General features: G+C 42.1%; 1 protein-coding gene across 1 annotated transcript in view; it reads left to right on the top strand.

Annotated features, from left to right (window-relative positions):
- COL6A3 (collagen type VI alpha 3 chain) overlaps positions 1-26,224 on the top strand; it is a 103,277-nt gene that overhangs the window by 5,741 nt on the left and 71,312 nt on the right. The window contains exons 2-5 of the mRNA XM_067548661.1: positions 12,857-12,984; positions 14,356-14,973; positions 19,599-20,201; positions 25,566-26,159. Coding sequence (XP_067404762.1) covers positions 12,897-12,984; positions 14,356-14,973; positions 19,599-20,201; positions 25,566-26,159 — 1,903 coding nt within the window. The 5' untranslated portion in view covers positions 12,857-12,896. The remainder of the gene's footprint in view (positions 1-12,856; positions 12,985-14,355; positions 14,974-19,598; positions 20,202-25,565; positions 26,160-26,224) is intronic.

Below are 26,224 nucleotides of genomic sequence, written 5' to 3'. Positions count from 1 at the left end.
GCCTCCCTCAACTATGTGAGGCCAAAGATTTGGTTAGGGAGACTTGTATAACAAATAGCTTTATGCAAAGTGGGTTAGGCCTCCAGCTGCCAAACATTTAACACCGATTAACATAGGGGGCCATGATTTTGACTCTAGGGCAGTGGTTCTTAACCTTTCCAAACTACTGTACCCCTGAAGCCTGAGTCCCACCCCCACGGGGCTGAGGCATGTAACTTAGTTTCATGGCGCCCCTGTGGCTCCAGGCAATTGCCTTTCTTGCCACCCCCAATACCAGCTCTGCACTTGCGACCCCTCTAAACCCCCAGGTTGAGAAACACTGCTCTAGGGCATGGTCCTTCCTTGTCTTCCAAATAATTTCAAAATTGGAATTTATTGAACAGCAGCTGTAGATGACTCAGGTCTCAGAGGACAAAGTTCCAGGAAATCAGTAACAGACCAGCAGACTTCTGATGTAATTATTTAACTGGCCAAAGCAGGAATGAACACTTAAAACTCATCTGACTTAAAATGCCGCACCAGAATAAACATACAATCTGGCCACTAGAGCTATGATTCTCGGGCTTTAGGACAGCCGCTCTGCATGGTTTAGTTATGCCTTGTATTAAGCTCTACCATTCACTCATCATCAGTTGATTTGTACTGTGTCTCAGTATTCAGAGAGTAGCGGTTGCATTAAAATGAACAAGGGAACTTTTAGTGTGCTTCAGCTGGGTCTACACGGACCAGTTAATGGACGACAGGTTAGTGAGCTTTAGAAATCACACATAGTGAGCATTATCCCACAGTGTAGACAAGCCCTACATCAGTGGCGCTCAACCTTTCAAGATGACTGTACCCCTTTCAGGGGTCTGATTTGTCTTGCACACCCCCAAGTTTCACCTCACTTAAAAACTATGTGCTTGCAAAATCAGAGATAAAAATACAAAAGTGTCCCAGCACACTATTACACAACAATCGCTGACTCTCAATCATTTTTGTTTTGTTTGTTTGTTTTGTTTCTTTGCTCCCTTTCACTCTTGAGAATCCTTAGTCCCAAATTTCTTAGCAGCCAATTTTCTCTCTTGAAAGAATGGGGCAAGTTCAGTCCCCGGTACTCACGTAAGCAGTCCCATTGATTTAACAGGATTTAGCTTTGATGGAGGTTGGGTGGGCAAAGTGTGCTGCCAAAGTGAGGCTCTGACTCAGCAATGCAATTGCATTCCTTGGTACTGCTGCAAACCATCTGCAAAAAAAAAAAAAAAGTAAAAACCAAAAAACCTGGTCATGTTTAGGTGAAGTCAAATTCCACTCACACTGGACTAACTTTTTATAGGCCAGTGAATTTTCATTTTTCTCTGCTGATATAGAAGCGGCAGATGCCAGAAGGGCTGAGGGGCATTAACATAAAACAGAACTAAAGTATGTACAAGACATTTAACATCTCCTTTTAACACAGCTGCATTCAGAGGAAGATTTGGGTTTTATAAAATTGAATTTTAATCCCAGTTCAACTGCCTCTTTGACCTTGAGCATGTAATTATTCTGTGCCTCAGTTTCCCCTGACCAGTTTACCCACCTGCAGTATGGAGCTAACTGGGATTACCTAATGCGCAGGGGTATTGTGAGGATTCACTAATGCTAGTAAATTGCTTTGAATATAAAAACTACTATACTAGCACTAAATATTGTGAGCATGAAACTCACGTCGACGTTCCCCGATACTTGAGAGAACACTGTGGGTTCTACTGTGTACATTGAATAAATTGAAATCAAGGACTCCAGCAGGTGGCAGCAAAATGAAGATTATGAAACACATCTCTTGGCAACATGGAAAAAGTTGTGACTCACACCAGAAAAAATCATATGAAGTTCAGCCAAAACTGAGAGTTGAAGAGATAAGAATGTATGTCTTCTGTACACTGGCCTTTTTTAGTTGTTACCCAGGGGACTACTGGACAGAGATAAATCAGTATTATAAAAATATTTCTTCTGAAGTAGATTAGTAGCTTCCAGATTCACTCTCCCTTTCCCATTAGTAAATTAGAATAGCTAAGAAGAGATGGAATAGCCCTGGTTTTTTCTAAACTAGTTGCGCTGATTTACTCCTTTTCGTGCCTATCGGGCAAGTCTAGAAAGCTGATTTTCATTCTGGGTGCTTTGCCACAAGCCCTGAGCTGGGGGCAGTGTGTAGTTGCTCTGCCCAGAGGGCAAAGTCATTCTCTGGGCCGTGGTTCCCCTCCAGGGAAGAAGCCATCTATGCCAGCTTTCTACCTGGCCCACCTGACTTCCCCAGGTGCAATGGCTCAGCTGTGCGAAGGGGGAAACCTACCCGAAATGTTCAGTGGTGTCTGAATGCTGTAAGCAACACTGCAGGATTCCATAGTGTGACTAGCTGCTTATCAATAGGGCCCGCAGGCTTGGGCTGAAGACACAAAGGATCCATGACTACTGACTGGCCATGCCAGGGATCTTGCTGCATGCCTCCCAATGGCCTCTGGGCTGCTTTGGACAGCGTGGCTTGCTGCCAGCAGTTCCCCGCTCAAACGTGCAGGAATTTGGTCCCTCGCCCTGATGGGGTCGGCTGTCTGCATAGAGCAAGTTAGTGCTTGTGGATTCTCTTGCGTTGGACCTTTCCTTGATCACTCACTCATTCTGGGAGGGTTGAAGGTGCTGTGTGGGCGATTCCTCCCACTCTTCTCATGGCCAATTTTGCAATGCAGCATGCTCTGGCCCCAGGCTTGCTTGGCTGTCCTTCAGGAGGGCTTCGGCTCCCAGGAACGTGCTGTGTGCATGTTTCAGACTCTCGCCAGGGCCTGTGTCTTGTGTTGGTGTCAGTTACTAAAAACTACAGTGCGTTGTGACTGCTCCCCTGGTCTGTGGGACAGAGGGAGCACGTGGCCAGAAACCAGGGCAGGCAGGGTTTTATGACTGCACTGTTCTCCCTCCCATGTAAAACTATAACAAATAAATCCAACGTCCACCTGGCTTTGGAAGAGCTACAGTTCCATGGCCGCCTCTGCTCAGACAGTACAGCCAGCAACGAGGGGGAGCGAATATGGCTAGGGTAGGCATCCTACAGGAAAACTTGGTCCTCCACCTGTACATCCCTCCTGCAGACACTGGGGTCCCAACAGGCAGACATGCTATGCTGCCATTGCCTCCTCCAGCCTGCCACCTCCTTTGGTCTTGGCAACGCACCGATGGCGTGATTAATGCTTGCGCTAAGTAGAGCGTCTCTATTCCTTACTGCGTAGTCTCCTTTGCTTGGGTGCATTGATGCTTCCTGTCTCTTGGTCTCCCATTGATAATGGACCCCAGCTAGCAGGAGGTGGTTGCACAGGGAGAGTAGGATTCGAATGGCCTCCCATGATTCCATGCCTTTGTGATGGCTGCCATCTTGACTGGCACGCCAGGGATTGAATCGTGGGCCTCCAGAGCTAAAACTCGCTGGCTGCAGCTGTAACGGGCTCATATCATCAGCGGACAAGGCCCAGAAAGAGACCGGTAACACACCCTCACTCATCTGTTAGAGTCATCCGTCCCTTTACCCTATGAGGAACTTCATATGGACTTGAGGCTAAATCTGGATTCTGTCCATGAAAAATGAAGTGCGCAGCATGTGCACGCCAGAGATTATGGGCACAATAACAGTGCGTGCGTTTGTTGAATGCAATCTTCAGACATGGTCTTGGATCTCAACAGAAGATGTGTATCTCTCAGATTGTATTCTTCCAAGGCAATGCATTACATGGATTGTGAACTGCATACACCTAGTGAGCACAAAAAAATGCCCTTCGAGAGAGGAGAGACATCATTCCCTTATTTGTATAATTACAGCTCAGTAGATAGGATTTGCAGTAGATAGGATTTTGCCAGGTGCTCTGATGCACTGCGTGTTCTGCCCTCCAGTCCCCACCATGCTCCCTGGTCTGTGGGAACTAGCATAGAACTGGCTACAATGGCTGAAAATTCCCCAGCAGTGGGAGAATAGAGAGCTGCCACTTTAGAGCAATGCAAAGGGGACCTAGCACAATGCATTGTGATGTTTCCAGTCATTTCTGCCGTCTCAGCCCATATAAGGGACCCCTGCTTTTAGGATGTAGGAAGCAGACTGGCAACGTTCCTCCTTTTTGTCATATCTCTGTGTGCTGGCTCTAAATGTTCCATGGCTACATCTCCCGTTTACAGTTTACTTTGGTGCCATTATGATTCTCTAATTCTCTGTTCCCCTCCCTCTGCAGCTTCAGTGCCTTTCTGAGGCGTCCTTGATGTACAGATTTCACATATAAATCACTAATGGCTTTCTGGCTGGCAAATTCCCTAATTCAGTTCTACCCTTCTACAACCTACTCTGCCCTCGGTTTAATTGTGTCAGGCACTAACAAATAAATCATTAAATACAAAATATAAGAGCAAATAGAATATAAAAGTCCTGTAGTTCGTCTTGAGCTGCCTGTTGTTCCTATATACTACCGTGTTCTCTCACCAGTTCCTAAGACACTATGTAGCTGGATACTTGAATTTAAGGGGAATATTGAAGCAACACTGATTATTCCCCTTGCACACAAACACATACACTGGAGTCATATCCATACACACCCAACCTCTCAAAAACAGACAGACCAGATGAGACATGTGGAATGAATCGGAGTGATATGAAACAGCTGTAGTAATTTCTCCCTGCCTTTCATGTTTAGATCTTTTAGATCTGGTCATCTGCCTTGCACATCTTTTTTTTTTCCGCTACACTCTAGTTTAAAAAACAAATAAAGAATGATTTTAAAAAGTGAATTTTAAACATCCACTAAAAATACAAAATTATGTAAAATGTCAAACTTCATGCACAGAAAGGTATGCAATAAGCAAAAAAATAGCTGTTGGGAAAATATTTAAGGAAATCACTTTATTCCGTTAGTGGTAAAAATGATTGCCTTTTGAAACAGTTATTACTAACAGCTGTATATTATTTGATGCAATAGAGTACATATGTTGCATTAAGGGGTTAGTACATACTATATACGTTCACTGTAGCCAGACATAAAACTTCAAATTTCCAAACACTATATGATTTAATCTTTCTACACATAAAATATTAGTAAAATTGTTTTCCAGTCTTTGCTTTAATTCTAATCAACTCAAGCAAATGTCCTGCAGCTCCACATTTACTAAAACCTGATCATCCTCACAGGCATCTCATCCTAACTTGCTCACATTCGCCAATTGTGGTGGCTCGTTCCACATCAAGTTTTCACACACTGAGAAAAAACTTTCCATGAAAATCTAAGGAAATTCCCAAGGAAAAAAAAACTTTGTTAAGGTGGTAGTAAGTTTGTAAATAAATAGGTACTAGCTTCAAACAATCTCATGAGACTGCTGTAGTTACAATATAACAAAACAAAACACTGGAAAGGAAAGACATTCAGAGCTGTGGTTGTCTGAAAGTCAGGAATTTAGAAGGTTGTGATACAAGAAACCCAACTTCCATAATGTCTGCAAGAGCTTAATCATGAGTTGGCCTACATGACTACACAAGGCAGTAAGGGACATGTGACACCTGTTATATCCCTGCAGAGGCTAGGTGCATCACAGGTTACAACACAGTGCAGAGAACAGCCACTCTGGGTTGGTACTCCTCCTCTTCCTGTGCAGCTGGGTTGCGAGTGGATGGGAAGGGGTGGATTCTTGGTTCTCCCCTCCCCACCTTGAACACATCAGCCTGCATAGCTGAGCTGATGTGCAAGGGGAAGTGAGCAGTGGCAGGGAAAAGGCTGGTGCAGCTTACTTCCCCCATGCAGCAAGGGGGGAGCAATTCGTCTCAGTTTGCCTCCTGCCCTGCACCTGAAGCAGTGCTGGCCCTTTCTCAGGGCAGACTGCAGCTTTCCAACACCCTTAACTTTGCTCCTTCTCTTGGTATGGCCGAACAATTTCATTTCACACCCAGCCCCTCTTGTGTTTGGGATTTATTGCCAAACATAGCTTCTTGGATGATTGTTTGCCCCATTAATCTTCTAAACCATCAGGCTATCCATGTCCTCCCACTTTTGTCTTCAACCCTTATTCTGCCCAACCCCCTCTCCCTTCCCTCCTCACCCCCCCGACTGATCCTGTCTGCCATGCCTCCCACCCTTCCTCCTGCAAGTCTTCAAAGCTTTCTCCTTCTGGAGGGCCTGCAAGCCTTCCCCTAGCCATATTAACAGTGCATAGAATGTACAAGCATTTGAGATTCTTTTAGATCTTATAACATTGTACAAGATTTTTTTCTTTCTTGCCTGAGCTTTGGATGTGCAAACTAAACATACTAAAATGTTTCCTTCCTAATAAAGGATCTCTTACAAATATTTGTTTTTCTGGTATGCTGCATTTCAGAGCCTGTAAACAATTTAAGAAAATGATTTACAGCTGTTTAATATTAAAACAGAAAAACAAAATTGTTGGATTGGTCCTTTCATATTACCTGGCAAGAGATTGTGTGTCAGTTTAGTATATCTTTTCCCATCTCTCTACAGACCAGCTGGAACAGACTGTGGCATGTTTGATAAGATGAAATATAGGTTGTCAGTACTTAGTATCCGCAATATTAATATAATTTCACACATTTCAGAAAAATATTATTATTCTTATAAAATAAATATTATTCACACTTGGGTGAATAAAGACAGCAAAATTCTGAAGCCACTTTTTTGGATTATGCATTTTATTTCATATATTTGAATAATTGCTGACTTCACTTTAATCCTAAATGATTAAACTAATGTTAATAAACAAGCATAGCATGAAACACCCAGTTGCCCAGTATTTCTAGAATCCCATTTTCCCCACAAGGGAGTTTTTCCAGTAAGATTTAATGGGACTTTAGTGTTAACTGTTCCTTTCACTTATTTTTGCAGATCTTGGTCCCACAAACATTTATGTACTTAGGTCACTTTACACAGGTGAGTAAACCCATTGCATTCAATGGATGGGACTATTCACATGTGTAAGTGTTTGCAAGATCAGTTTGCCAGTTCAATGGTGCCAGATTTCACCTCTTTTGCAATTTGGAAAGGGTTATGCTGTAGGACGACCCAGGGCGCTATATCTGTGGCAAGGTCCTACAGAGAAAGGAGGAGTCAGTTGGCTCAGTGAGCAGATGTTCAAATTGATAACAGCTTTGTCGAAAACAGCGTTGAATTCTCTAATGGTAACCATCTAATTGTCACACAATCTTCCAGCATGAACTGCTGTCCTATAGTGGACAGAATGATTGAATGTAAAATATACTTGGCCAGATCCTCAGCTGATGTAAATCAGTGTAGTTCCATTAAGGCTAATGGTGCAATGTTGATTTTATACCAGCGGAGGATCTGAGCTCAGATCCTCCAATGCACTTAGGTACTTAACTCCCATGGGAATTCCAAAGGATTCCATTATTTGTTGAGGTCATATAGTGATAATGATTTATTATTTGTGATGGGCTTGCTCCTAGAGGCCCCAGCAACATTTCTTTTATTTAACTTTATTTGTCCTTTTATCCTGTTTCTAATTATAGTTCCCATTATTAGAAATAAGGGTCTAGGTTGCCCCTTTCATGTAGGAACCTGCAGGAAGGGGCCACAGTTGGGGGCATCCCCTGGGGTTTTCAAGCTCTCTTCTCTCGCTGGTGGGAGGAGTTTGTGGATAGACCCAGAGTGGCCAGGGCACCAGGCTCTATGGATCTATGAGGAAGGGCTTGGGTGGTAGCCCTTTGCAAGGCTGAGCTGGCCCACCCTTTCCTCTGGAAGCGGGGTTCCAGAAAGAGCTCCATGAGCAAACCTTCGTGTGCAAACAAGCACATTGTCAGGGCTTAGCAATTGTGGGCCTGGTCCGCCACTACGCTGCCCCAGCTTCCTGCCAGGGTGACTCTAGGGGCATCACATCACCGTGGCATAAGACTGGAGCAATGCATCAAGGAACCGGACCTCCAGATAAATCAATACGAATGAAAATAACTCCGCGGGGCTGTGTGGGAGCAGAGCTGGCCCCCCGGTTTCATACCCCTTCTGCCTCCTTCCCAACGTATTTTAGAGGGAAGACTCTCCCCGAAATGCCTCTGGAAGGGATTTCTTAAGACGGCTAGGGAGTGGTGCTCTGACAATGATCTGGAAGTAGGTCACCTTCCAGCCTCGCAGTTTGGGAAAGATCTGCCTGGACAGAGCCCTCGCTTTGACCGACTCCAGTGGAATCTTTGCTTGTCAATTAAGAATGGTAATAATACCCTCAGCTGTCGTAGTTGCCTCTAAAAAGCCAACATGCCTTATACGTGGACTGGGAAATAATTGCAATGTCTCGGATATTGCTTTGGGCTAGCCGATGGCTAACACTGACTTTTCAATGGCACGCACATGATGTAATGATCGTTCACTAACAAGGGAATAAGGTGCTGCCTTTGATTTTTCTTAGTCAAATTTCATGGCTTCAGTGCTGTGAAGCAAAGAAGCGGAGCTAGAAAGAGTGACAGGGTAACACAGCCATTCATAGCATCTGGGAGAGTAAACACTGTGAATTCTTTCTTCCGAATAGGAAAAAAATGTGTGTCTTTTGGGCTTGCAGTAATTCAGCACAAAGCAATTGTAGGTTTCTGTATCTCTAGCATTTTCTTGTAATACACAGGGCCAGATTCTCAGCTGGTGTAATTCAGCATTGCCATAGAAGTCAATGGAGCTACTTTAACCTCCTCAAGTTTCAGTTGAAAGCCACTATGATGATCATGCAAAGAGCACGTGTGAAATTGTCCCATTGTGTGCAACTAACTTCTCAGATGCCGCTTTATTTGTGAATTTCAGATGCTCGAGGAGGCATGGATTTACTTCCAACTGTTTTTTTTGTCCGCTGTCTGACTTCCAAGGCTTTGTTACAAAACCTTGTTATTCTTTTCATTAAGGTCTTGGTTTCCCTTGTATCACTTAGGACTCACGGAGTTAATTGCTTGGCAAGAACAACAGAAAACAGTGAATGTAGTTTTTTCAAGCTGACTTGGTTAATTTGACTTATTTGAATCTCTTCTGGGTCATTTGAATGACTCATCTCCTTATGGGGAAAGAGAAATATTAAATCACTACATTTTATACTTGGATGATATGTATCAGTTAAGAAACATTACTGTGCTATTGTATTTAAGAGTGGAATAATTTAAATAATAAACTCACCACCAGTATATCTGCTGTCATACTAAGGGATATATTCTGTCAGCAGATTTGCCAGGTGGATGTCAGATAAAAAACATACATAAAGTATCATCTTGGCTACAATATATAAAAAGTTGTTCTTGGGACCCTCCTATGTTTGTACTGTGGGATCATCCCAGCACAGGTTATTCCACAGAGGGAACTGGAAACTCGCAGGGTTCCTGTAGTTACTCTGAAACGGTGAAGTGAGGAGAAGTGCTATCACGGGCTGATTGTCAGTCTGGCACTGGCTACAGTTAAGAAAGGAAATAGCAATAGAAAAAAACGTTGATCATTGCATGATGCTCCTGATTCGTCAGCCTCCCATGGTCAGGTAGAATCTTAACTCTTTTTAGGGGGGAACTACAGTTAACTAAATGTAGCACAGGTGAAGAGTGGTTCAGCCCAGTCCTTGACAGAGGTCTAGCCATACAAACTCCTGATCCACAGAGACTATGGCTTAGATTTTGGCCCATGTTAAAGTCACTGAATTGCCAAAGCAGCACAAAGGACTTTAAAACCTCCTTTTAGGGGGACCTGGGGATTTTCTCCCTTCCCCATGCTTGTCATTCCTGAATAGCTTACTCTCCTGTGCTGTAAAATAACCAGGAGCAATCACAGATTTTGTCCCTGGGCAGGTTTTAGTAACAGGCAGCCACATGATGTCTAATGTCGCATTACACGTTGCAGCTCGTGGGAGGGACAAAAGGGAACCATCCTTCTGACCCCTTTGTGTCCACCAAAGCAGAGTTGTGCACCTTAGAGAAGTGCTACGACTTATGTGGGGAAGCTTCCCTCCTGCCCAGTCATCTGGGGTGTGGGAAGAAAGAAGTTCCAGCGAGGAGCCAGCTCCCGGGGCCATAGACACTGAAGCCCCCAGGTGGTTTTGCAGCAGGGTTGGACTTCATCAAAGCATTCACTACAGTTTTGAGACAGTCTCTTCCCTCTGTCTGATTGGCTGTTTGCGCCAACTCATCCCGCCCCCCTCCTGCCCAGTCTTTTCACCCCCGCCTCATCCCACCTGTCTGGCGCGCTCCCCTGCGTCTTCTCCCTCGCCCTCACTTTGTCCTTCTGCCCCACCACGCCATTCCCAGCACAGCTCCCCTGGGGAAGGCTGCACTCTCTGCGGGCGTGCACACTCGGGTGTGCTGTATCAGCGCTCTCTCCTCTGGTGCCCCCTGCTGACCATCGCTCCCCTCCTATGGTGGAACCGTCTTTTCTCACCGTTATGGCCAGGTCACATTTAGACCCACTCCTTCTGGGCTAACGAAAGTCCCCACTGAAAAGGCCCATCTACCCCCTTTTGGGCCATTCCTCCGCTTGTCCTTGAGGCTCAGTACTTCTTATGTTAGGCTTGTATGCCCTGTCCTTGGGGCTGGTAGGAGAACCCAGTTCCACTTTCTGCTTTGGGCTCCCGCCCAGGGACCCTGTATTCAGCAACTAGATCTGCTCCTGCAGACATACTGTTTACCTGGGCCACTACCTATGTCTGAGCCCCTTGTGCTGCTCTCCTCTAGCCTGTGCTAAACACAGCCTTTCCTCTGGTTGCCAGGCCTCTGGTTTTCCCCTAGGTCCTCCCAGTTCCGTCTTTCTCTGCAGGAACGCTGACCTCTCAGCACTGCCTCCATGCTTTGCCCCATTGCCAGGGCCCACCACAGGGTTTAATTGCAGCCCTGTGGTCTTCTTCAGACTGATTTTCCCCAAGCCCATACCAGAAAGCAGGAACTTCCCCCACCTCCTCTATCCTGGGTCCCTCTCCTGCACCTCTTCTGGCGCTTTCACTCCCTCCTTTTATGAAGAAGACCCCACACCTCCCCAACTGGGTCTGATAACAAATCAAGCCTGACACACCCTCCAGGTGCAGCAAGGTGAGCTAACTCAGCTCACGATCCTGTTAACCCTTTGTTTACCCCAGTGCACCCACCTAAAACATGTTAAAAAAAAGCTGGTGCTACCATGCTATTTGCCTACCCTGCCTCTGCTTATGTGCTCTAGCCCTTCCCCTACCCATTGCCTGTCTTGGCTATTTAGATTGCAGGCTCTTTGGGGCAGGGATTGTTTCCGACTGTATGTTTGTACAGCTCCTGGCACAAAGGGCTCTCATCTTCGTTGGTCACTGGTTACTACTGTAATAAATAATACAGAATAATAACAAATGCATGGCTGCTTTCCTCTTGGAATTGCAAGCATCTTGGCTGGATATGGCCATGACATAATATAGATTGCTTCAGGCCTGTTTGAGTTGCCATTGTGCTTCTGTTCTTCTTAACTATTTTTTTTATAATGGATGCTCCTTGCCCTAATTATTATTATTATTTCTCATTTGTGTTGCAGTAGTACCTAAGAGCCCCAGTCATGGTGAGATGCTGGGCAAATCAGAACAAGCAGGCAAACTCACAATCTCATACTAATGACGGACACATTTCACCAGTTTTAGAAAAGAAATAGGGAGATGCTCACCTGGCATTTATTGGCACAGATCTATTGCATCAACTGAGGACTTGGCCATTGCTGGAGCTGACAGGTTTTATGTGAATGTTTTCTGCTCCTGCAGTTTTTCGGTGACATAGATTGTACATGCATATATTGCAGGGTACTTGTGTCTTTCCTTTTCATTTAGGGCTCTATTGTGGGGTGGGCAGTATATCTGGCAGGTCTGCAACTAACGGATGAGTAAGAAACTCCTTTATGCCCCTACATTGGCTACACAGGCTTTGGCTCCAGGTGCACAGAAGTGAGCAGGCAGGAATGCGTGGAGCGTGGACCAGATCATGCCTCTGCCTCCTCAGTGCACTGGACTGCATTGCTAAAGCAGTGCCTGGGGAAGGAGAGTAGGAATTTATTGCTGTACAGGCCATGAGGAAGTTGTTACTCTGTGGAGCACGGAGAACACAAGCACAGGACTGTGTGTTTCCTGGAAACAGAGTGGCAATGCGCAGCTCCTTCTTACGGGCTGTGTCCTTGTAGGAATTTGCTCTGATCATGGGTCCACCAAACTTCAGCTATGCAGCACTGTCTGTTTTCCATTGTTTGTATTATCTTCTACTCATTAGAAAATGTTTTCCTTCCCATATTGCCGTTTTCCATTTGGCGAACACTGAGTATTTCTCTTTGTAAATTCACATGCCTGTCTCTTGTCAGTACCCACTTCCATTTTAATAATGACTTGTCGTGCCAAAACATGTCACAATTATTTATCAATCAGCACCCCAGCTAAATATTGTTCTACTTAACTACAGACCACCTATAGGAAGTCCTATAAAATATTGGGAAATAGGAGAGAATGGGAAATAGGACACTGAGAGCAGAATGTAAGCCATTATGGGACAAATTGTTTCCCCAGTTACTCTAGGCAGTGGGCTAAATTCAGCACAGCTCCCACTGAAATCAGTGGAAATTAGGTTTTGTTATGCCAGCGCTGCATTTGGCCCAACTACAATTCACTGTAACCAAGATAAGAATTTGTCTCGGGGATGGTATCTTTTCATTCACAGACCTCTAACGGAAATCAGTGTGAGTTCTAAGTGAAATGTTAATAGCGGGTTAGGGGTTTAAGTATTTGCTAACAGGGAGGCCTGTAAAACACTGAATTGGGTTGAATGTTCTATTGGCCCTAAGGCTGTATTGTGAACTCTGGTGAGCTCTGGTGTGAGGAAGCAGTTTACACTGATAATCTCTCTGTTCCTGTTTAGGTCACACATTTGGTGCTTTGAAAAACAAAACCAAACAAAAATGAGGAAACATCGAGATTTGCCCCTAGTGGCCATCTTTTGCCTCGTGCTCTCAGGCTGTTGTATGGTTGATTCTCAACAACAGGAAGGTAAGACTCGGCCCTCCTTAGAGGATTCGTTACGTGAAAAACTCTGGTGCTATTTCCTCTTGTGTTCGCTGACTGTTCTACGATGTGTACGTTGAAAATACATTGTGACCTGAAAATGCTTTTGACAGAGTTAGTCTGTACATAGTAGATGTTTACCAATTCCTCCTGAATCACTCAGCCTGAGTGCCAATTCATGGACATGTCCAAGAGGACACTCGAGTTATCTTAAGCCAGTAAAGAGCCAGTGCTGTCAGTCTGATGATGCTTTATGTGAGATGAGGATGTTGCAAGTGGAGCGTTTGCATCTATTGGGTCCCCACTCTATGTATTGTCGATGCTGCTTGGCAGAAGTATTTTGCATCCCTTATCTGTCCGAAAGCATGGGAAATAAAACCGAATGTCGCAATAACACCAACTTCCAGCTGTTATCACCAATGACCACTCCCTGCATTACCATGCAAACAGCTTCTTTAGTTTTCGAAAGGGATGTAATAGCATCTTTTGGACTGTAACTAATTTATTAAGAGTTCAGTGGGAATAGAAAAGATTGGGAAATCAGTACACAGAGCCCAATCCAGCACCTTAGACTTTATTGATGCTGGCAGTCCCAGTAAAGTTAAGGGGACTCCTTGTCCAAGCAAAGGTTACAAGAGTTGGGTCGCATAATGTAAATTGCTTGTAAGCAATACTCATGTATATTAACATTACTCAATAACTAAGCCTGCATTTTGACTAGTGGAGAAGAATTCCTGGTGCTAACACTCCATGTATTATTTAGTGGAACTTTGATCCTTTAATAATAATAAGGGCTAAAATGTGGCTTTAGGCCACAATCCAGCAAAATACTGCACGTGTGTGACTTTCAGATTCAGAGTAATTCTGTTGATCTCAAATGGGAGTAGCCACCTAACTACCTTTGAGTATCTGGGCCAATGAAACTAATCACATGCTTTTGCAGCAGAGGATCAGGGCCTGGTGCTACAGCCCACTGTAAGGGGAGGGGAGGAGCTGCACCACTCCAGTGAGCATGCATAGGAGAATTGTCTCAGAGACAAGCACAGTGCCTCCTGCAGTGCAGAAGGAGCATCACCTGCAATGCATGTGGCTTTCCATGCTACATGTCATCATTTCTCACTGGGGTGCTCCTGGAGAGGAAGTTCTGGAAACAGCCCTTGTGCAGGAGGAGGGAAGGATGGCTTTTTGCACTCCCTTCTAGTTTAAAATTATCTTTTTGTCTTGCCCCAAGTTATAAGGGGAATATGGGCATCCCATTGATAATGCAAAATAGTCCATGTCTGAGAAAGGATTTGAGCACTGAGGACTTATTCAGCTGACCTGTAGAAAACCCTAAACCAATCTGTTTTTTTAAAGATGTCAAAATCGTTGCTGCTGCTGATATAATATTTCTAGTGGATTCCTCTTGGAGCATTGGAAAGGAACATTTCCAACTTGTTCGAGAGTTTCTGTATGATGTTGTAAAATCTTTAGATTTGGGAGAAAATGATTTTCGTTTTGCCCTGGTCCAGTTCAACGGAAACCCACATACAGAGTTCCAGTTAAATACGTATCACTCTAACCAAGATGTCCTGTCCCATATTTCGAACATGCCTTATCTGGGGGGAGGCACCAAGACTGGAAAAGGATTAGAATACCTAATTCAAAACCATCTCACTAAAGCTGCTGGAAGCAGAGCAAGTGATGGCATCCCCCAGATTATTATAGTGTTAACGGATGGACGATCCCAAGATGATGTCGCTCTGCCATCATCTGTCCTTAAGTCTGCTGATGTAAACGTGTTTGCAGTTGGAGTGCAGGATGCAGTGGAAGGGGAATTAAAGGAAGTAGCAAGTGAATCCCTCGATATGCACGTTTTCAACCTAGAGAATTTTACTGCTCTCCATGGCATAGTAGGAGACTTAGTGGCAAGTGTTCATACATCTATGACTCCAGAAATGGCTGGAGATAAAGGAGTGATTAAAGATGTCACAGGTAATGGCAAACTGCTGTGCTGAGACATTGCCATACTGATCCTTGAGATCAGTATGGTAATTGCTAGTATTGCACTGTTTTAAGCCTTTGTAAGGGAAGACGGAGATGGATGTTCAATGGTCTAAAAACAAAGGTTTCCAAGCAAATCATACAGAAAAGCCTGTCATTGTTTGCATAACACACCGACCTCCCTGCCAGATTATTAAATCAAGCATTGTCTGCATCTATACGTCTGACCCTGTCCAAGCGGTAGGAAAAAAGCTTCTTAATGTAGGCCTGGATTCTATTTCCAATCCACGTTGGCACAAAGGTCAGCCTGCATGTCTGCATCTGACTGTAGGGCTCATCAGCACCTCATCCTACTGTCAACGTTTGGGCCAAACTCTTGCCTGATCAAGAAGTGCAGGGAGTCAGCCGTAGGTAAATTTTATTCTAAATGAATGGGTTTAATAATGCAAACAAATGCAGAAATCCCATCGCTAAGTCATTTTTGTGCATTCATTAACAGAACACAGGTTTAGCGATTTTTGTAAAAAAAAAAAATCTTAGCAGATAATTTAGTGGCAATTTGACTTTAAGTATCTTTGGGTAGATCCAGTGATAGCCACCATTTTATATAGATTTATATAAATCCAAAAGGAGCCGTCCACCCGATCAGCTGCCAGATTGGTAGATAGTCCCCGTTTATCAGCTCCCCAAGCTACCATCGAGTCACAGTGAAATGTGAAATAACGGCCTGCAACAATAATAGTAGCCATAAAGATATTGCCCCATTAGAACTTGATCCAAAACTCATTGAAGTCAGTGGGAGAACTGTCACAGGACTTTAGTGGGACCATGAACTAGTTCTACATCATCTAGATAATTTGGCTTGTGAAATGTGCTAGATCACACTTGTCTTGTCTGAGTCAAAGTTCATTGACGCTAATGGGAGCCATTCCACTAATTTCAATGGCTTTGGGATCTGACCTGGAATGAAATTGTTTGGGGATAATTTTCTCTCCCCAAAACTTCACTATCTCGCTATAGGACGTGAGAACCAGTTTGGCAGATGATCTTTTCCTTGCACTGCAGGGAAGATGCCATGGGGTTCTAGTAATGCCCTGAACTTCCAGGAGGCACTGACCTGTAGAAGGAGCTTCAGGAAGGCCATATTTGCACTCCTGGGGTGATATGGCTCTAAAAAACCTGGCTATTCTTGCTGGTTCTCCTTAGGAGCAGATGCGGCAAGAATGGCTCCTCCCTCCCACTGGCTCCCTGCTTGGTGACGGCTGTGGCCAGACCAGGTTCCAAAAATGTCTTCTCACCATCTCCCCTCTAGGATAGTGGCAGCTTTTCTTCTTCTCTGCTAAGTCTGATCAGAGAAGGTGGGTGAATCGATAAGCCCTTTTGCAATGCTGCATTTGCACCTGCTGATATTTTCAACATACCTATAGGGCTAGAACAGTAGGACTGTCTTGTAAAAGAAGGAAACATCACCTTGGACCCCACTGACTTCCATGATGCTGTCCTGGATGCAAGAGAGGGAAGAATGGGGCCCAACGAATAAGACAATTTTGCCCGTTTATGAAATTACAAAGGTGGAAAAGGACTTTCATCAGGCTTTGGTACATTCCACATAATAAGGCCAAGTGATCAAACCTTTGGTTTTATTCCTGAGACTCCATTTAAACGTCAGTAGCTTTTGTGTAATGTAAGATAATAGCGATATGCAAGATATAACATTAACCCACTCATTTTGTCTTGTCTAATTAACCTCTCATTTTAGTCCCACCAGTTGCTATCCATCATTGCATGATACTTAGCAAAACAACAGATCTGTGCTCACGCATTTTTGTGCAAAGTATCTGACAGGGCAAATAGACAGATCATTTGCAATCCATGGAGAAATTAAACCTTTTTTCCCCACCAGTGACCTAAACTTTTTCAGTTATAACAATGGATTTCTTTCAATATATAAAATAATTGTGATACCCAATGCTCTGATTGCACTCTATAGGGAGTTCAATATTTTTGCCACTAAGGGCCTGATCCAGCTCTTATTGAAGACAATGTGTATTTTGCCATTGCCTTAATGTGTGGAGGATTGGGCCCATATATGAAACAACTTGACAGGTAACCAGACTAATGTATAGAATTCCCTATTGGCTCATGGACATTTTTATAAAAGCAAAGATTTTTAAGGCCAAAATATGTGTTTATTTCTGTGAAGGAGTATTTCTTAGGCTACCTCCATTCAAGAATAATTTTGATGAATGTGTTTTCTATAAAGAAAATGAGAGGTAATATTACTATTTAAACTGTATTTTGTCATGGTCTGATTTACACAATTTATATATAGATTATAATAAAAAAATGGTGCAGCTGATGATCAATGTTGGATGATATTGTGAACTCTATAAGACATAGTTCAAGCTGATCGTGCCTAAGTCTAAGATGACTTTATGGTGCCATTCATTCAGCTTGTAATGGACTTTCATTTATTTTATCTTGTAATGCCATGTAGCCCTTTTTGTAATCTTCTGCACCTAAAAATGCCATGGGCATTGACATGAACCACAAGTGTAAGAGGAAAAGCAGACCTTGCATTTGCACTCTCGAAAACACAAAGCTGTCAATCTTTGACAGTCACAGAGCTGACTAGAGTGAGTAGGAAAGCCAGCCTTCAATTTGCCTTGATGCATACATTAAATCTTAGCTGTCTAATCTGACACTCTTTGCTTAATAGTGTAACAAGCATGCTTTCATTTGTTCTCCATCACTAGCTTGTTCCATCAGTGTGTACGTAAGTACACGGTTTTTACAGCGATGACAAATTATCCAACATTTGCATACATTTTATTCCTGGTTCCTCTTGTACTCAGACCATGGGGATGATCACAACCGAAACAACATTAAGTACCATTATTAAAAAGAGATCCAGGAGACATGAAACAAAGCTATGTGTTATTCAACATATTTCCTCTGCTTTTTTTTTATTATTACGTCGGCATAGTACACCACAGTCTGAAATGATCAATTCAATTAAATGTTAAGGACTTTCATAACTTTTGATTAAATTTCCGAGTCCTTAGTAGATCTCAACCATAGCTAAATTCTTTAACTGGCATTGTTTATGAAAGCTGAAATGGCTCATGGGATAGATAATGGAATAGAGTTTTAAATATACCATGTGAGTCGCATATTTGCATCATGTGATGGTATTTCACAAAAATGGCTCCTGGCAAAGACCAGAGGTGAAATGCTGGCCCCATTCAAGTCTGAAACTTGACTTCCATTGACTTCAGTAGGGCCAGGATTTCTCCTCAGGTGCTTTAAAGCTCAGTCAGGGAAGATTTCCAAAATCAACTTGTCAGTTATTTATTAATGGCTTCAAGATTGCAGAGTTGTATCCCAGAAACATTTGAGTCCACTTTGGGCTATATTCTGCCCTTGATTCATTTGTACAACTCTCATTGACATTGATGAGCATAAGGAGGGAAGAACAGATTGTTAGGAAACTTTTAGTCTGTTTTGGTAAGTCCTGCCACAAAAAGAGGCCCTGCCTCTTTTTCCAATTCATAATTCTATCTGACATTTCATTTGATGTATATATTCACGTTAGGTGTTTGTGGCCATCCAGGTATGATTACAACAAGTGAGGTTGGATAATTATGTCATGATTGCTTTCATCACCCTGTTTTAACATGATTCTGCATTATTTGATTGAATATCCAGTGGTCGTACAAAAATACAAAACCAGATACTTACATTGGTAATCGATGCAAGTTTCTGTGTTTGCACAAAACAACAAACACAACAAAGTTATATGTGGTCTTTATCTGCATAGGTATCATACCTGTAACGATAAACTTGTCCTACTAATATTGTGCATGGACTGGACAACTGAGAATAAATTTATAAAAATGAAACAAACAGTCAATCATACAGGCTTTTCAATTGTTGTTCTACAAACACGTTTTGGATAACCCATCAGTTGATGTGAAAACACAATATAGTCAGCCCACATTTTAAACATACAAAACAGCAGATTTCCAAGGAGAGGCTGAAACTTTCCATGTATAAAGAACTACACCAGCTGTGAATATCATTTTACAGCATTGAAGTTTCATTTAGTCTTGAAAACCCTCTTGCAAGTTGTTTTTGAAAAAAATGCAACAAGATAACGTCCCCTGAATTTAACTGTGATTACAAATTATGTTCACATTTCCACTGACGGTGCAAATGTGTGTTTACGTATAAATCTGTTTAGGTCTTTTGGGTCTCGTAATTTCTGTAAATATTTAGACAAGTCGCTTCCACGGAAATTATCTAAATTTCACAAAACTCTATGCTCTATGCTCTATCCCCACAAAAATATTGTCCTGGTGTTTACCTGTAAAAATGAATTTAGAATCTTTCAAAATATAATATTGTCTCATGAAACAGATATTTGGTCTGGTAACTCATATTCAATCAGAATGCAGAACTAAGGGGCAAATTTCATTCTCCTCAACAAACAAGTGTTTTGTTTTTCCCATTTTCGTGTTTCTTACTGATTTCCAAAGAAACATGTCAGAACACTGTACAACTGCATGTAATCACTTGTTTTAATGCTTTCACCTTTTGCATTTCTTTTTTTAAAGCTCAAGAGTCTGCTGACCTTATTTTCCTTATTGACGGATCAAACAACATCGGAAGTGTCAATTTCCCAGCCATACGTGATTTCCTTGTAAATTTCATTGAAAGACTCTCAGTTGGAACTCAGCAGATACACATTGGGGTGGTACAGTATAGTGATCGACCCAGAACTGAGTTCTCTTTGAACAGCTACTCCACCAAAGCTGATGTTCTGAATGCAGTGAAGGCACTTAGTTTCCTTGGAGGCGAGGAAGCTAACATTGGTGCAGCACTTGAATCTGTGGTGGAGAACCACTTCACCCGGGCAGGAGGCAGCAGAATAGAGGAAGGCGTGCCGCAGGTTTTAGTGCTGATAAGTGGTGGAGAGTCTAGTGATGATATCAGAGAGGGAGTGTTAGCGGTGAAACAAGCTAGTATATTTTCCTTTAGCATTGGGGTCCTGAATGCTGACAGTGCAGAGCTTCAGCAGATTGCTACTGATGGAAGCTTCACATTTACTGCCTTGGATATTCGTAAACTTGATGATCTTCAGGAACTCTTACTGCCAAACATTGTTGGAGTGGCCCAAAGACTCATTTTGTTAAATGCCCCAACCTTTATTACGGAAGGTATGTATGCATTTATAGAATGTTGTATTTCATTGAATGAATGGATTTTTGCATGGTTTTTTAAAAAAACACATATCTCATATGCTCCTCTGAGAAAGAAAGGCGAAGACACTGGGATAGTTTGAGGAAATGCATTAGCCCAGCAGGCTACACTTTGACCTGATACTATCACAACATGGAATTTTAAACAAAATAAGCAGGTTATAAAAACCAGATGTGAACTCCTCTGAAGACAAATAATTTGTCAATCTCCGAAGAATGCTTGTGTCATGCAAACTTACGTCATATGTTGATATAAAGCTTCCACAGAAATCTTAAACGTGACATTTAGTCAGGGAAGCTAACAGAGGTGAAATTCAGATGAGGACTATACAGCGCTAGAGACAATGCTATGACTACAGATTGGGGTTGATTCTTCTTAATCGTTAACTAAGAAGTAATTAGTAGGGATGGTTCCAATGTGCAGCTTTCATATCCAGATCTAGGTTTTGAACAACTACTAGGGTTAGAGAGTGTTCAGAGCCAGTTTTGATTCAGTAGACAGCTGGTTGGAAATTTTTTTTTCCCCTTCTGAAAATGCTGATTTTTCATTAAAAACAAAAAAGCCCCCAAATGATTTTCTCTTTTCAGCAACTGAAAACTGAAATATTTCAGCAGAAACTTGATTTTTTCTTTTCTTTTTTTCCTCCCTCAGTTTTTTGGTTTTCTGACAAGAAACTGAAAATTTTCAAGGGAAGCCGAAATTTTCTGCAAATATTTTAATTTAGTCAAAAACCCAATTTTCCTCTGAAAAAAGTTTTGGTGGAAAGTGTCAGCCAGCCCTGGCTCCTGCCCATTTCTAGTATTTCAGAGTTCTTCATTAAGAGCAAAATTCATTCCTGGGCAGAAGGTTGGTCCAAGGCCTATGTACTACTTAAGACTCTTATGCTGAGGACTTAAGTGGTGCGACAAAAATGGCACATAGATGTTGTACAGACCATCTGTACAGGGATGAGGAAGAAGATTGCATTAGAGGGTACCAATAGGTTGAACTTAATTATTTTTTAAAAACAACAACATTCAATTATTTTGACAGGAAATCCCTATCCTGTTAACATAATTTTTCCTTAAATACTGTAACTGAGTTGGTTTGCAGCTTTACATGGAGGCAGTGGAAGCAAACACTTATATGTCACTACTTTAGTTTCATGGCAATGAAGATTTAAAGTAGCAAACCATTCTACTTATTACACAGCAGCATTAACTGGGTTATTGTGACATAATGCCTGAATATATCCAGTAACATATCCCTGAAATAAAACATACCCATGCTGGAGTTAATATTTAACACATTAATATTATGGATCATGCAAGTAAAATAGGATCCCTTGGTACTATCATTTTATAATTGCTTTAATTAAGTTAAATTCAGTAATATCTGATTACCACAATAGACACGAAGTGCCATATTTTCAGAAGCCCCTCTGATGAGCAAGTCTTCTAAAATACTCATGCATCCATTCAGCCGACACGCCCCCACTGGGTACATGAAGATATCCATTTGTGTATGTCTTAACCCAAGTGATATAAACAAGTAACCCTTTCTGGATCCAAAGGTCACTAGGGATTTTGGTACATTCTGTATGACTCACTCACTGTGTAGGCATTTGAAAACTTCATCCCACATGTTCTGATCAGTTATATCCTGAACTATATTATATCACTGGAGTTGCATGGGTGTAACTGAGGACAGAATTTAGCCCAATACATTGTCTTACTATATGGGCTCCATTTGTCCATTGATACATGTGTGTAACTCTAATTGATGGTAGTTGTGTGTCTAACCATCTGGCTGGTTTTCAAAATTTAATTGGGTCAGTTTGTACTTATTTAGCTGAAAGCATCCATTCCAAAACTCATTAAAGTCAAGCCCCAAGGACCCAGTTAATGGCTGATCTGTACACGGGGGACCTTGCAGCTGTAGGATCTCAGTTGAGAACTTTTTTCCGGTTCTTTGATATTTATATTTGAAAGATTTTTTTTAAACATTCTACTCAGAGACTGTGCATTTCAGTTCATGCAATACCGCAAGGGTTATAGTTTGTTCTGTTTCTACTTTTATATTTTCTATTTACAGCACAGGTCATTTGAAGAAGATATCACAATACGATCAGTCTGAAACATTATAGAAAAACTAGAATATATATATATATAAAGGGAGAGAGAGGCTGAATTTTCAAAAGATCCTAAGGGAGTTAGGCACCTGACTTGTACTGAAATTCAGTGGGAGTTGGGCACCTAATTCCCATTTGTGCCTTTGAAATTTTGCCCACAATGTACAGATTTTAAATTATACAAATCAGTGCAAGCTATAAGAATGCACTCCTGCAACGTGGTGCTAGGCACTCCTGTGAAGCACTGAGACCCATTTCTGCATAGGTAGTTAGGCCCCTAACTCCCACTGAAATCAATGGGAGTTGAGGGAGCCCCTTGGAGGCGTGCTCAGCATTTTTCAGTGTCTGGCCCTAATGGCTTGAAGTAAAGCTCATAGAAATCAGCAGGAGTGTTTTAGTAGGCTCTGAATCAGACCCTAAGAGATGAGTATAACCTCCCCTAAGTAATCTGAGAGAAATGGTTCCATCTTAATCTTGTAGATTGAAAGTGGCACTGTGGTAAAGTGTGTTTTTGAGGTTTTGGTTTCTGTTCCTGCATTCCTGTTTTATGAGGAATGTGTGTATAACTTGACCATGGCAATCGTATATTAACAAAGACTTATGCCTTATTGGTCACTCCTGTGTTTGCCAAACTCTTCAGCTGATTCACATTAACTTCTATATAAAGTTAAAAAAGGAACCAGGGCCTCCATATTTGGATATCTAGCTGCTCACAAGCTTGGAGGGTACCTTTTGGCATCTTTCTGGATGACACAAATCAGTGTTTTAACAAGCCTTAGTATTAATCTGGCATCCTTCCTACATCCAAACCTTTGGCTTTGAGCCTGGAATCCCTCTCCAGCGGGAAACTGATGAGGAGCAAAACTAGCTGCCGGGGGAACAAATATTGGAAGGATTTGGAAATTATTCAAGGTTCTGGAAAGAGGCTGAGGTTAAATCACTAATGACTGGTATGTGAATAGCCTAATGTAGGCAGCTTATGGTAGTAACATCCTTTTTAAACTGGGAAATGGAAGCTTAGGCAGTTAGAACTTGATTGTGACTTGGATTATGCATTGGCACAGGTGGAGTAAGAATGCCTGTATCCCCCTGTATGAGCTACCTGGACTTTCTGGGTTCAGGGGCATAGAAATAAAGCTATACGCCTGCTTGCTCCCATACAGGAGTAGGTGGGCAGAATCTTGGCTTTAACCTTTAACGTAGTATAAGTCATGCAGTCCTTAGTCAAGCAAAACTCTCACTGGAGTCTTTGAAGCCAGTAGGGGTCTTGCCCGAGAAAGGACATAAGACCAAATACTAATCCTTTATCCAAAGTCAGAATAAGCTGGCAGAGGATCTCTGACAGGCTCAAGGACCGCCATTTCCTCCCACCGTACTAATGGCCTACAGGAGTTGCTATCACCAGCAATGAGCTGTAGCAGAGGCTGTTACTTTTGCGCTCCCACTACTTCAGGGGGTCTTAAATAACAACTACAATGTAGTCTGGCCATGCCCCAGCCCCGCAGCGCCGGCGCATGCTACCACAGACAGATCCCTGGCAACCTTTGCTCTACGGTCCACATGGACGATCGACTCCCTACAAGGCCGTTCTACAGCCTGCTTCCAGTGCATCAGAGCATGACCACAGCAATGGCCTTGTTTAAGGATTTTGCCCCATAAGAGCATCGAACTCCTAAGAGTGTTTTAAAATGACACACTGGTTTTTACCAACCAGCCACATCACTGATAGTATTGTAATATTGTCCTTTACTTGCTCTAATCTCAATGATATTCTGAGAGGCCATTGCCCTTCTTTCTTAGTTAGCCTAAAACAGAAAACAAGCCAGGCAAGATTTTCAAAAGTGACTAGTGATTTTGAATGCCTCTATATCTGGGTGCCCAACTTGAGACTCCGTAAAGGAGTCTGGTTTCTAGCCTTTTTGGAAAAATCAAGCCCTTAGAAGGCATCTTAAGTTTGGCACCCGAAATTAGGGCACTCAAAATCACTAATCATTTTTGAATATCTTGGCCACTGTAATTAAAAAACCCCAAAACAAACTGGAAAAAAAATACCCGCAGTGCTCCTCTATAAATTGATTTTCACTGTCATCCAGAGAAGCCAAGAATTTATAAAAAGAAGTGTCAGTTAAGGCTGGATGTGAAAATCATGAAAATTGCTTTCTCTCCACCATATAAATGTTGATTTTCTTATTATGCCTTATTATTATTATTCGGTGTTGTTGAAAGTTAAATGAAGATTGTGCAATATTCCCATACACAAAGGATGCAATGAATATTTAGTTATGATAATGTCTACATATCAGCATAGTTTATAATGCTTATTAATCATGTTATTTATTTATCATAGTGCTTACATTTTCTGTGTTAAATATAATGGCATTTTGATTCCAGTACAGCAGAACAAACTTTTTTTTCTAACAACCAGCCCTTCAGACTCATCCAGGGATTTGAAAAGCAAGTTGTGTTCTTTCTACTTCTTATATCAACACCCCTGTAAAGATTTGGCAATTAAAACTGAGTCAACAATTTTGTTGATGATATGTGAGCCAGAATAGAATCCAGCTCATTCTTCCATAGCCGGATTGGCTGTGTTGAGAGAAGAACAGTAATAACTTGCTTTTGTTAGCTAAGGAAACAAATAGGACATGAAGACATGCAGAGAGCAGGTATGTGGAATAAGTGGGAACTGTTCTTTACTTAATTGCTTTAGTTAGAATATCCATTTTTAGATATATGGCACCAAATCACTAGATATGTAAATTAGCACACCTCCACTAAAGCCAATTGATGGCAAGTGTTAATCTAGCGCATGGAAGAGTATGAAGATTTTTCATTTGTATGGGGTTTTCTTTCTGTGCTAGAATACCCTGTGAAATTTGAAATTTTATTATGATCAACCTTTGACATTTTCTAACTTTTTTCCATGATTTAGAAAAGAGAATTGTTATAATAAATCAAATTATAGTGGAATTTAATGTAATCTCACGTTAGAAAATGGGAAAATATTCTGAAAGAAAGCCCTTTAAAAGGGTAGCGAGTGAAGTTCATGATACAAACCCAAAGTACCCTTAAGAGACGTGTAAAACAACACGAAAACTTACTTCAAGCAAACAAGAACCCATATAGCCCGTTCCACTGTAGATGTAACATTGATAAGCACTGTTGATTGAACACTTCCACTGACAATACATATGTATATTGTTACTTGCAGTTGTTGAAGTGAACAAGAAAGACATAGTCTTCCTGGTAGATGGCACAACTGCAATGGGAACTGCCCAATTTAATGCAATCCGTGATTTCATTGGCAAAATCATCCAACGGCTGGAAATTGGACCAGACCTTATCCAAGTAGCTGTGGCACAATATGCAGATACTGTAAAACCAGAGTTCTATTTTAATACCAATCAGAATAAAAAAGAAGTCTTGGCTGCCGTGAAGAAACTGAAGTTACTTGGTGGCCAAACACTCAACACAGGTTTGGCATTGGACTATGTTAGGAACAATTTCTTCACCAGTTTGGCAGGGTACAGGATTGACGAAGGTGTTCTACCCATGCTGGTGCTCATTACTGGGGGTAAGTCCAGAGATGAGATTGCCCAACCAGCAGCAGAGATAAAAAGGAATAGAATTGTGGTTCTCACCATTGGGTCCAGAAATGCAGATCAGTCGGAACTTGAAGAAATCGCCCAGGAACCAAACTTTGCATTCGCTCCAGCTGAATTCCGTCTCGCAAATCTGCAAGGCATTCTCCCTGAAGTGCTGACACCTATAAGAACACTCTCTGGAGAAGTAATTATACCACAAGGTAACCATACTCTTTTCTCAAAGGAGATGCAGCTTATAGTTCTCAATTCTTATTTTATACCCAGT

This window comes from Emydura macquarii, unplaced genomic scaffold (assembly GCF_026122565.2).
Source record: "Emydura macquarii macquarii isolate MOO-44397 ecotype Brisbane River unplaced genomic scaffold, CSIRO-AGI_Emac_v2 contig_1253, whole genome shotgun sequence".
NCBI classification, from domain to species: Eukaryota; Metazoa; Chordata; order Testudines; family Chelidae; genus Emydura; species Emydura macquarii.
This window is presented reverse-complemented; position numbering and strand designations above follow the sequence as displayed.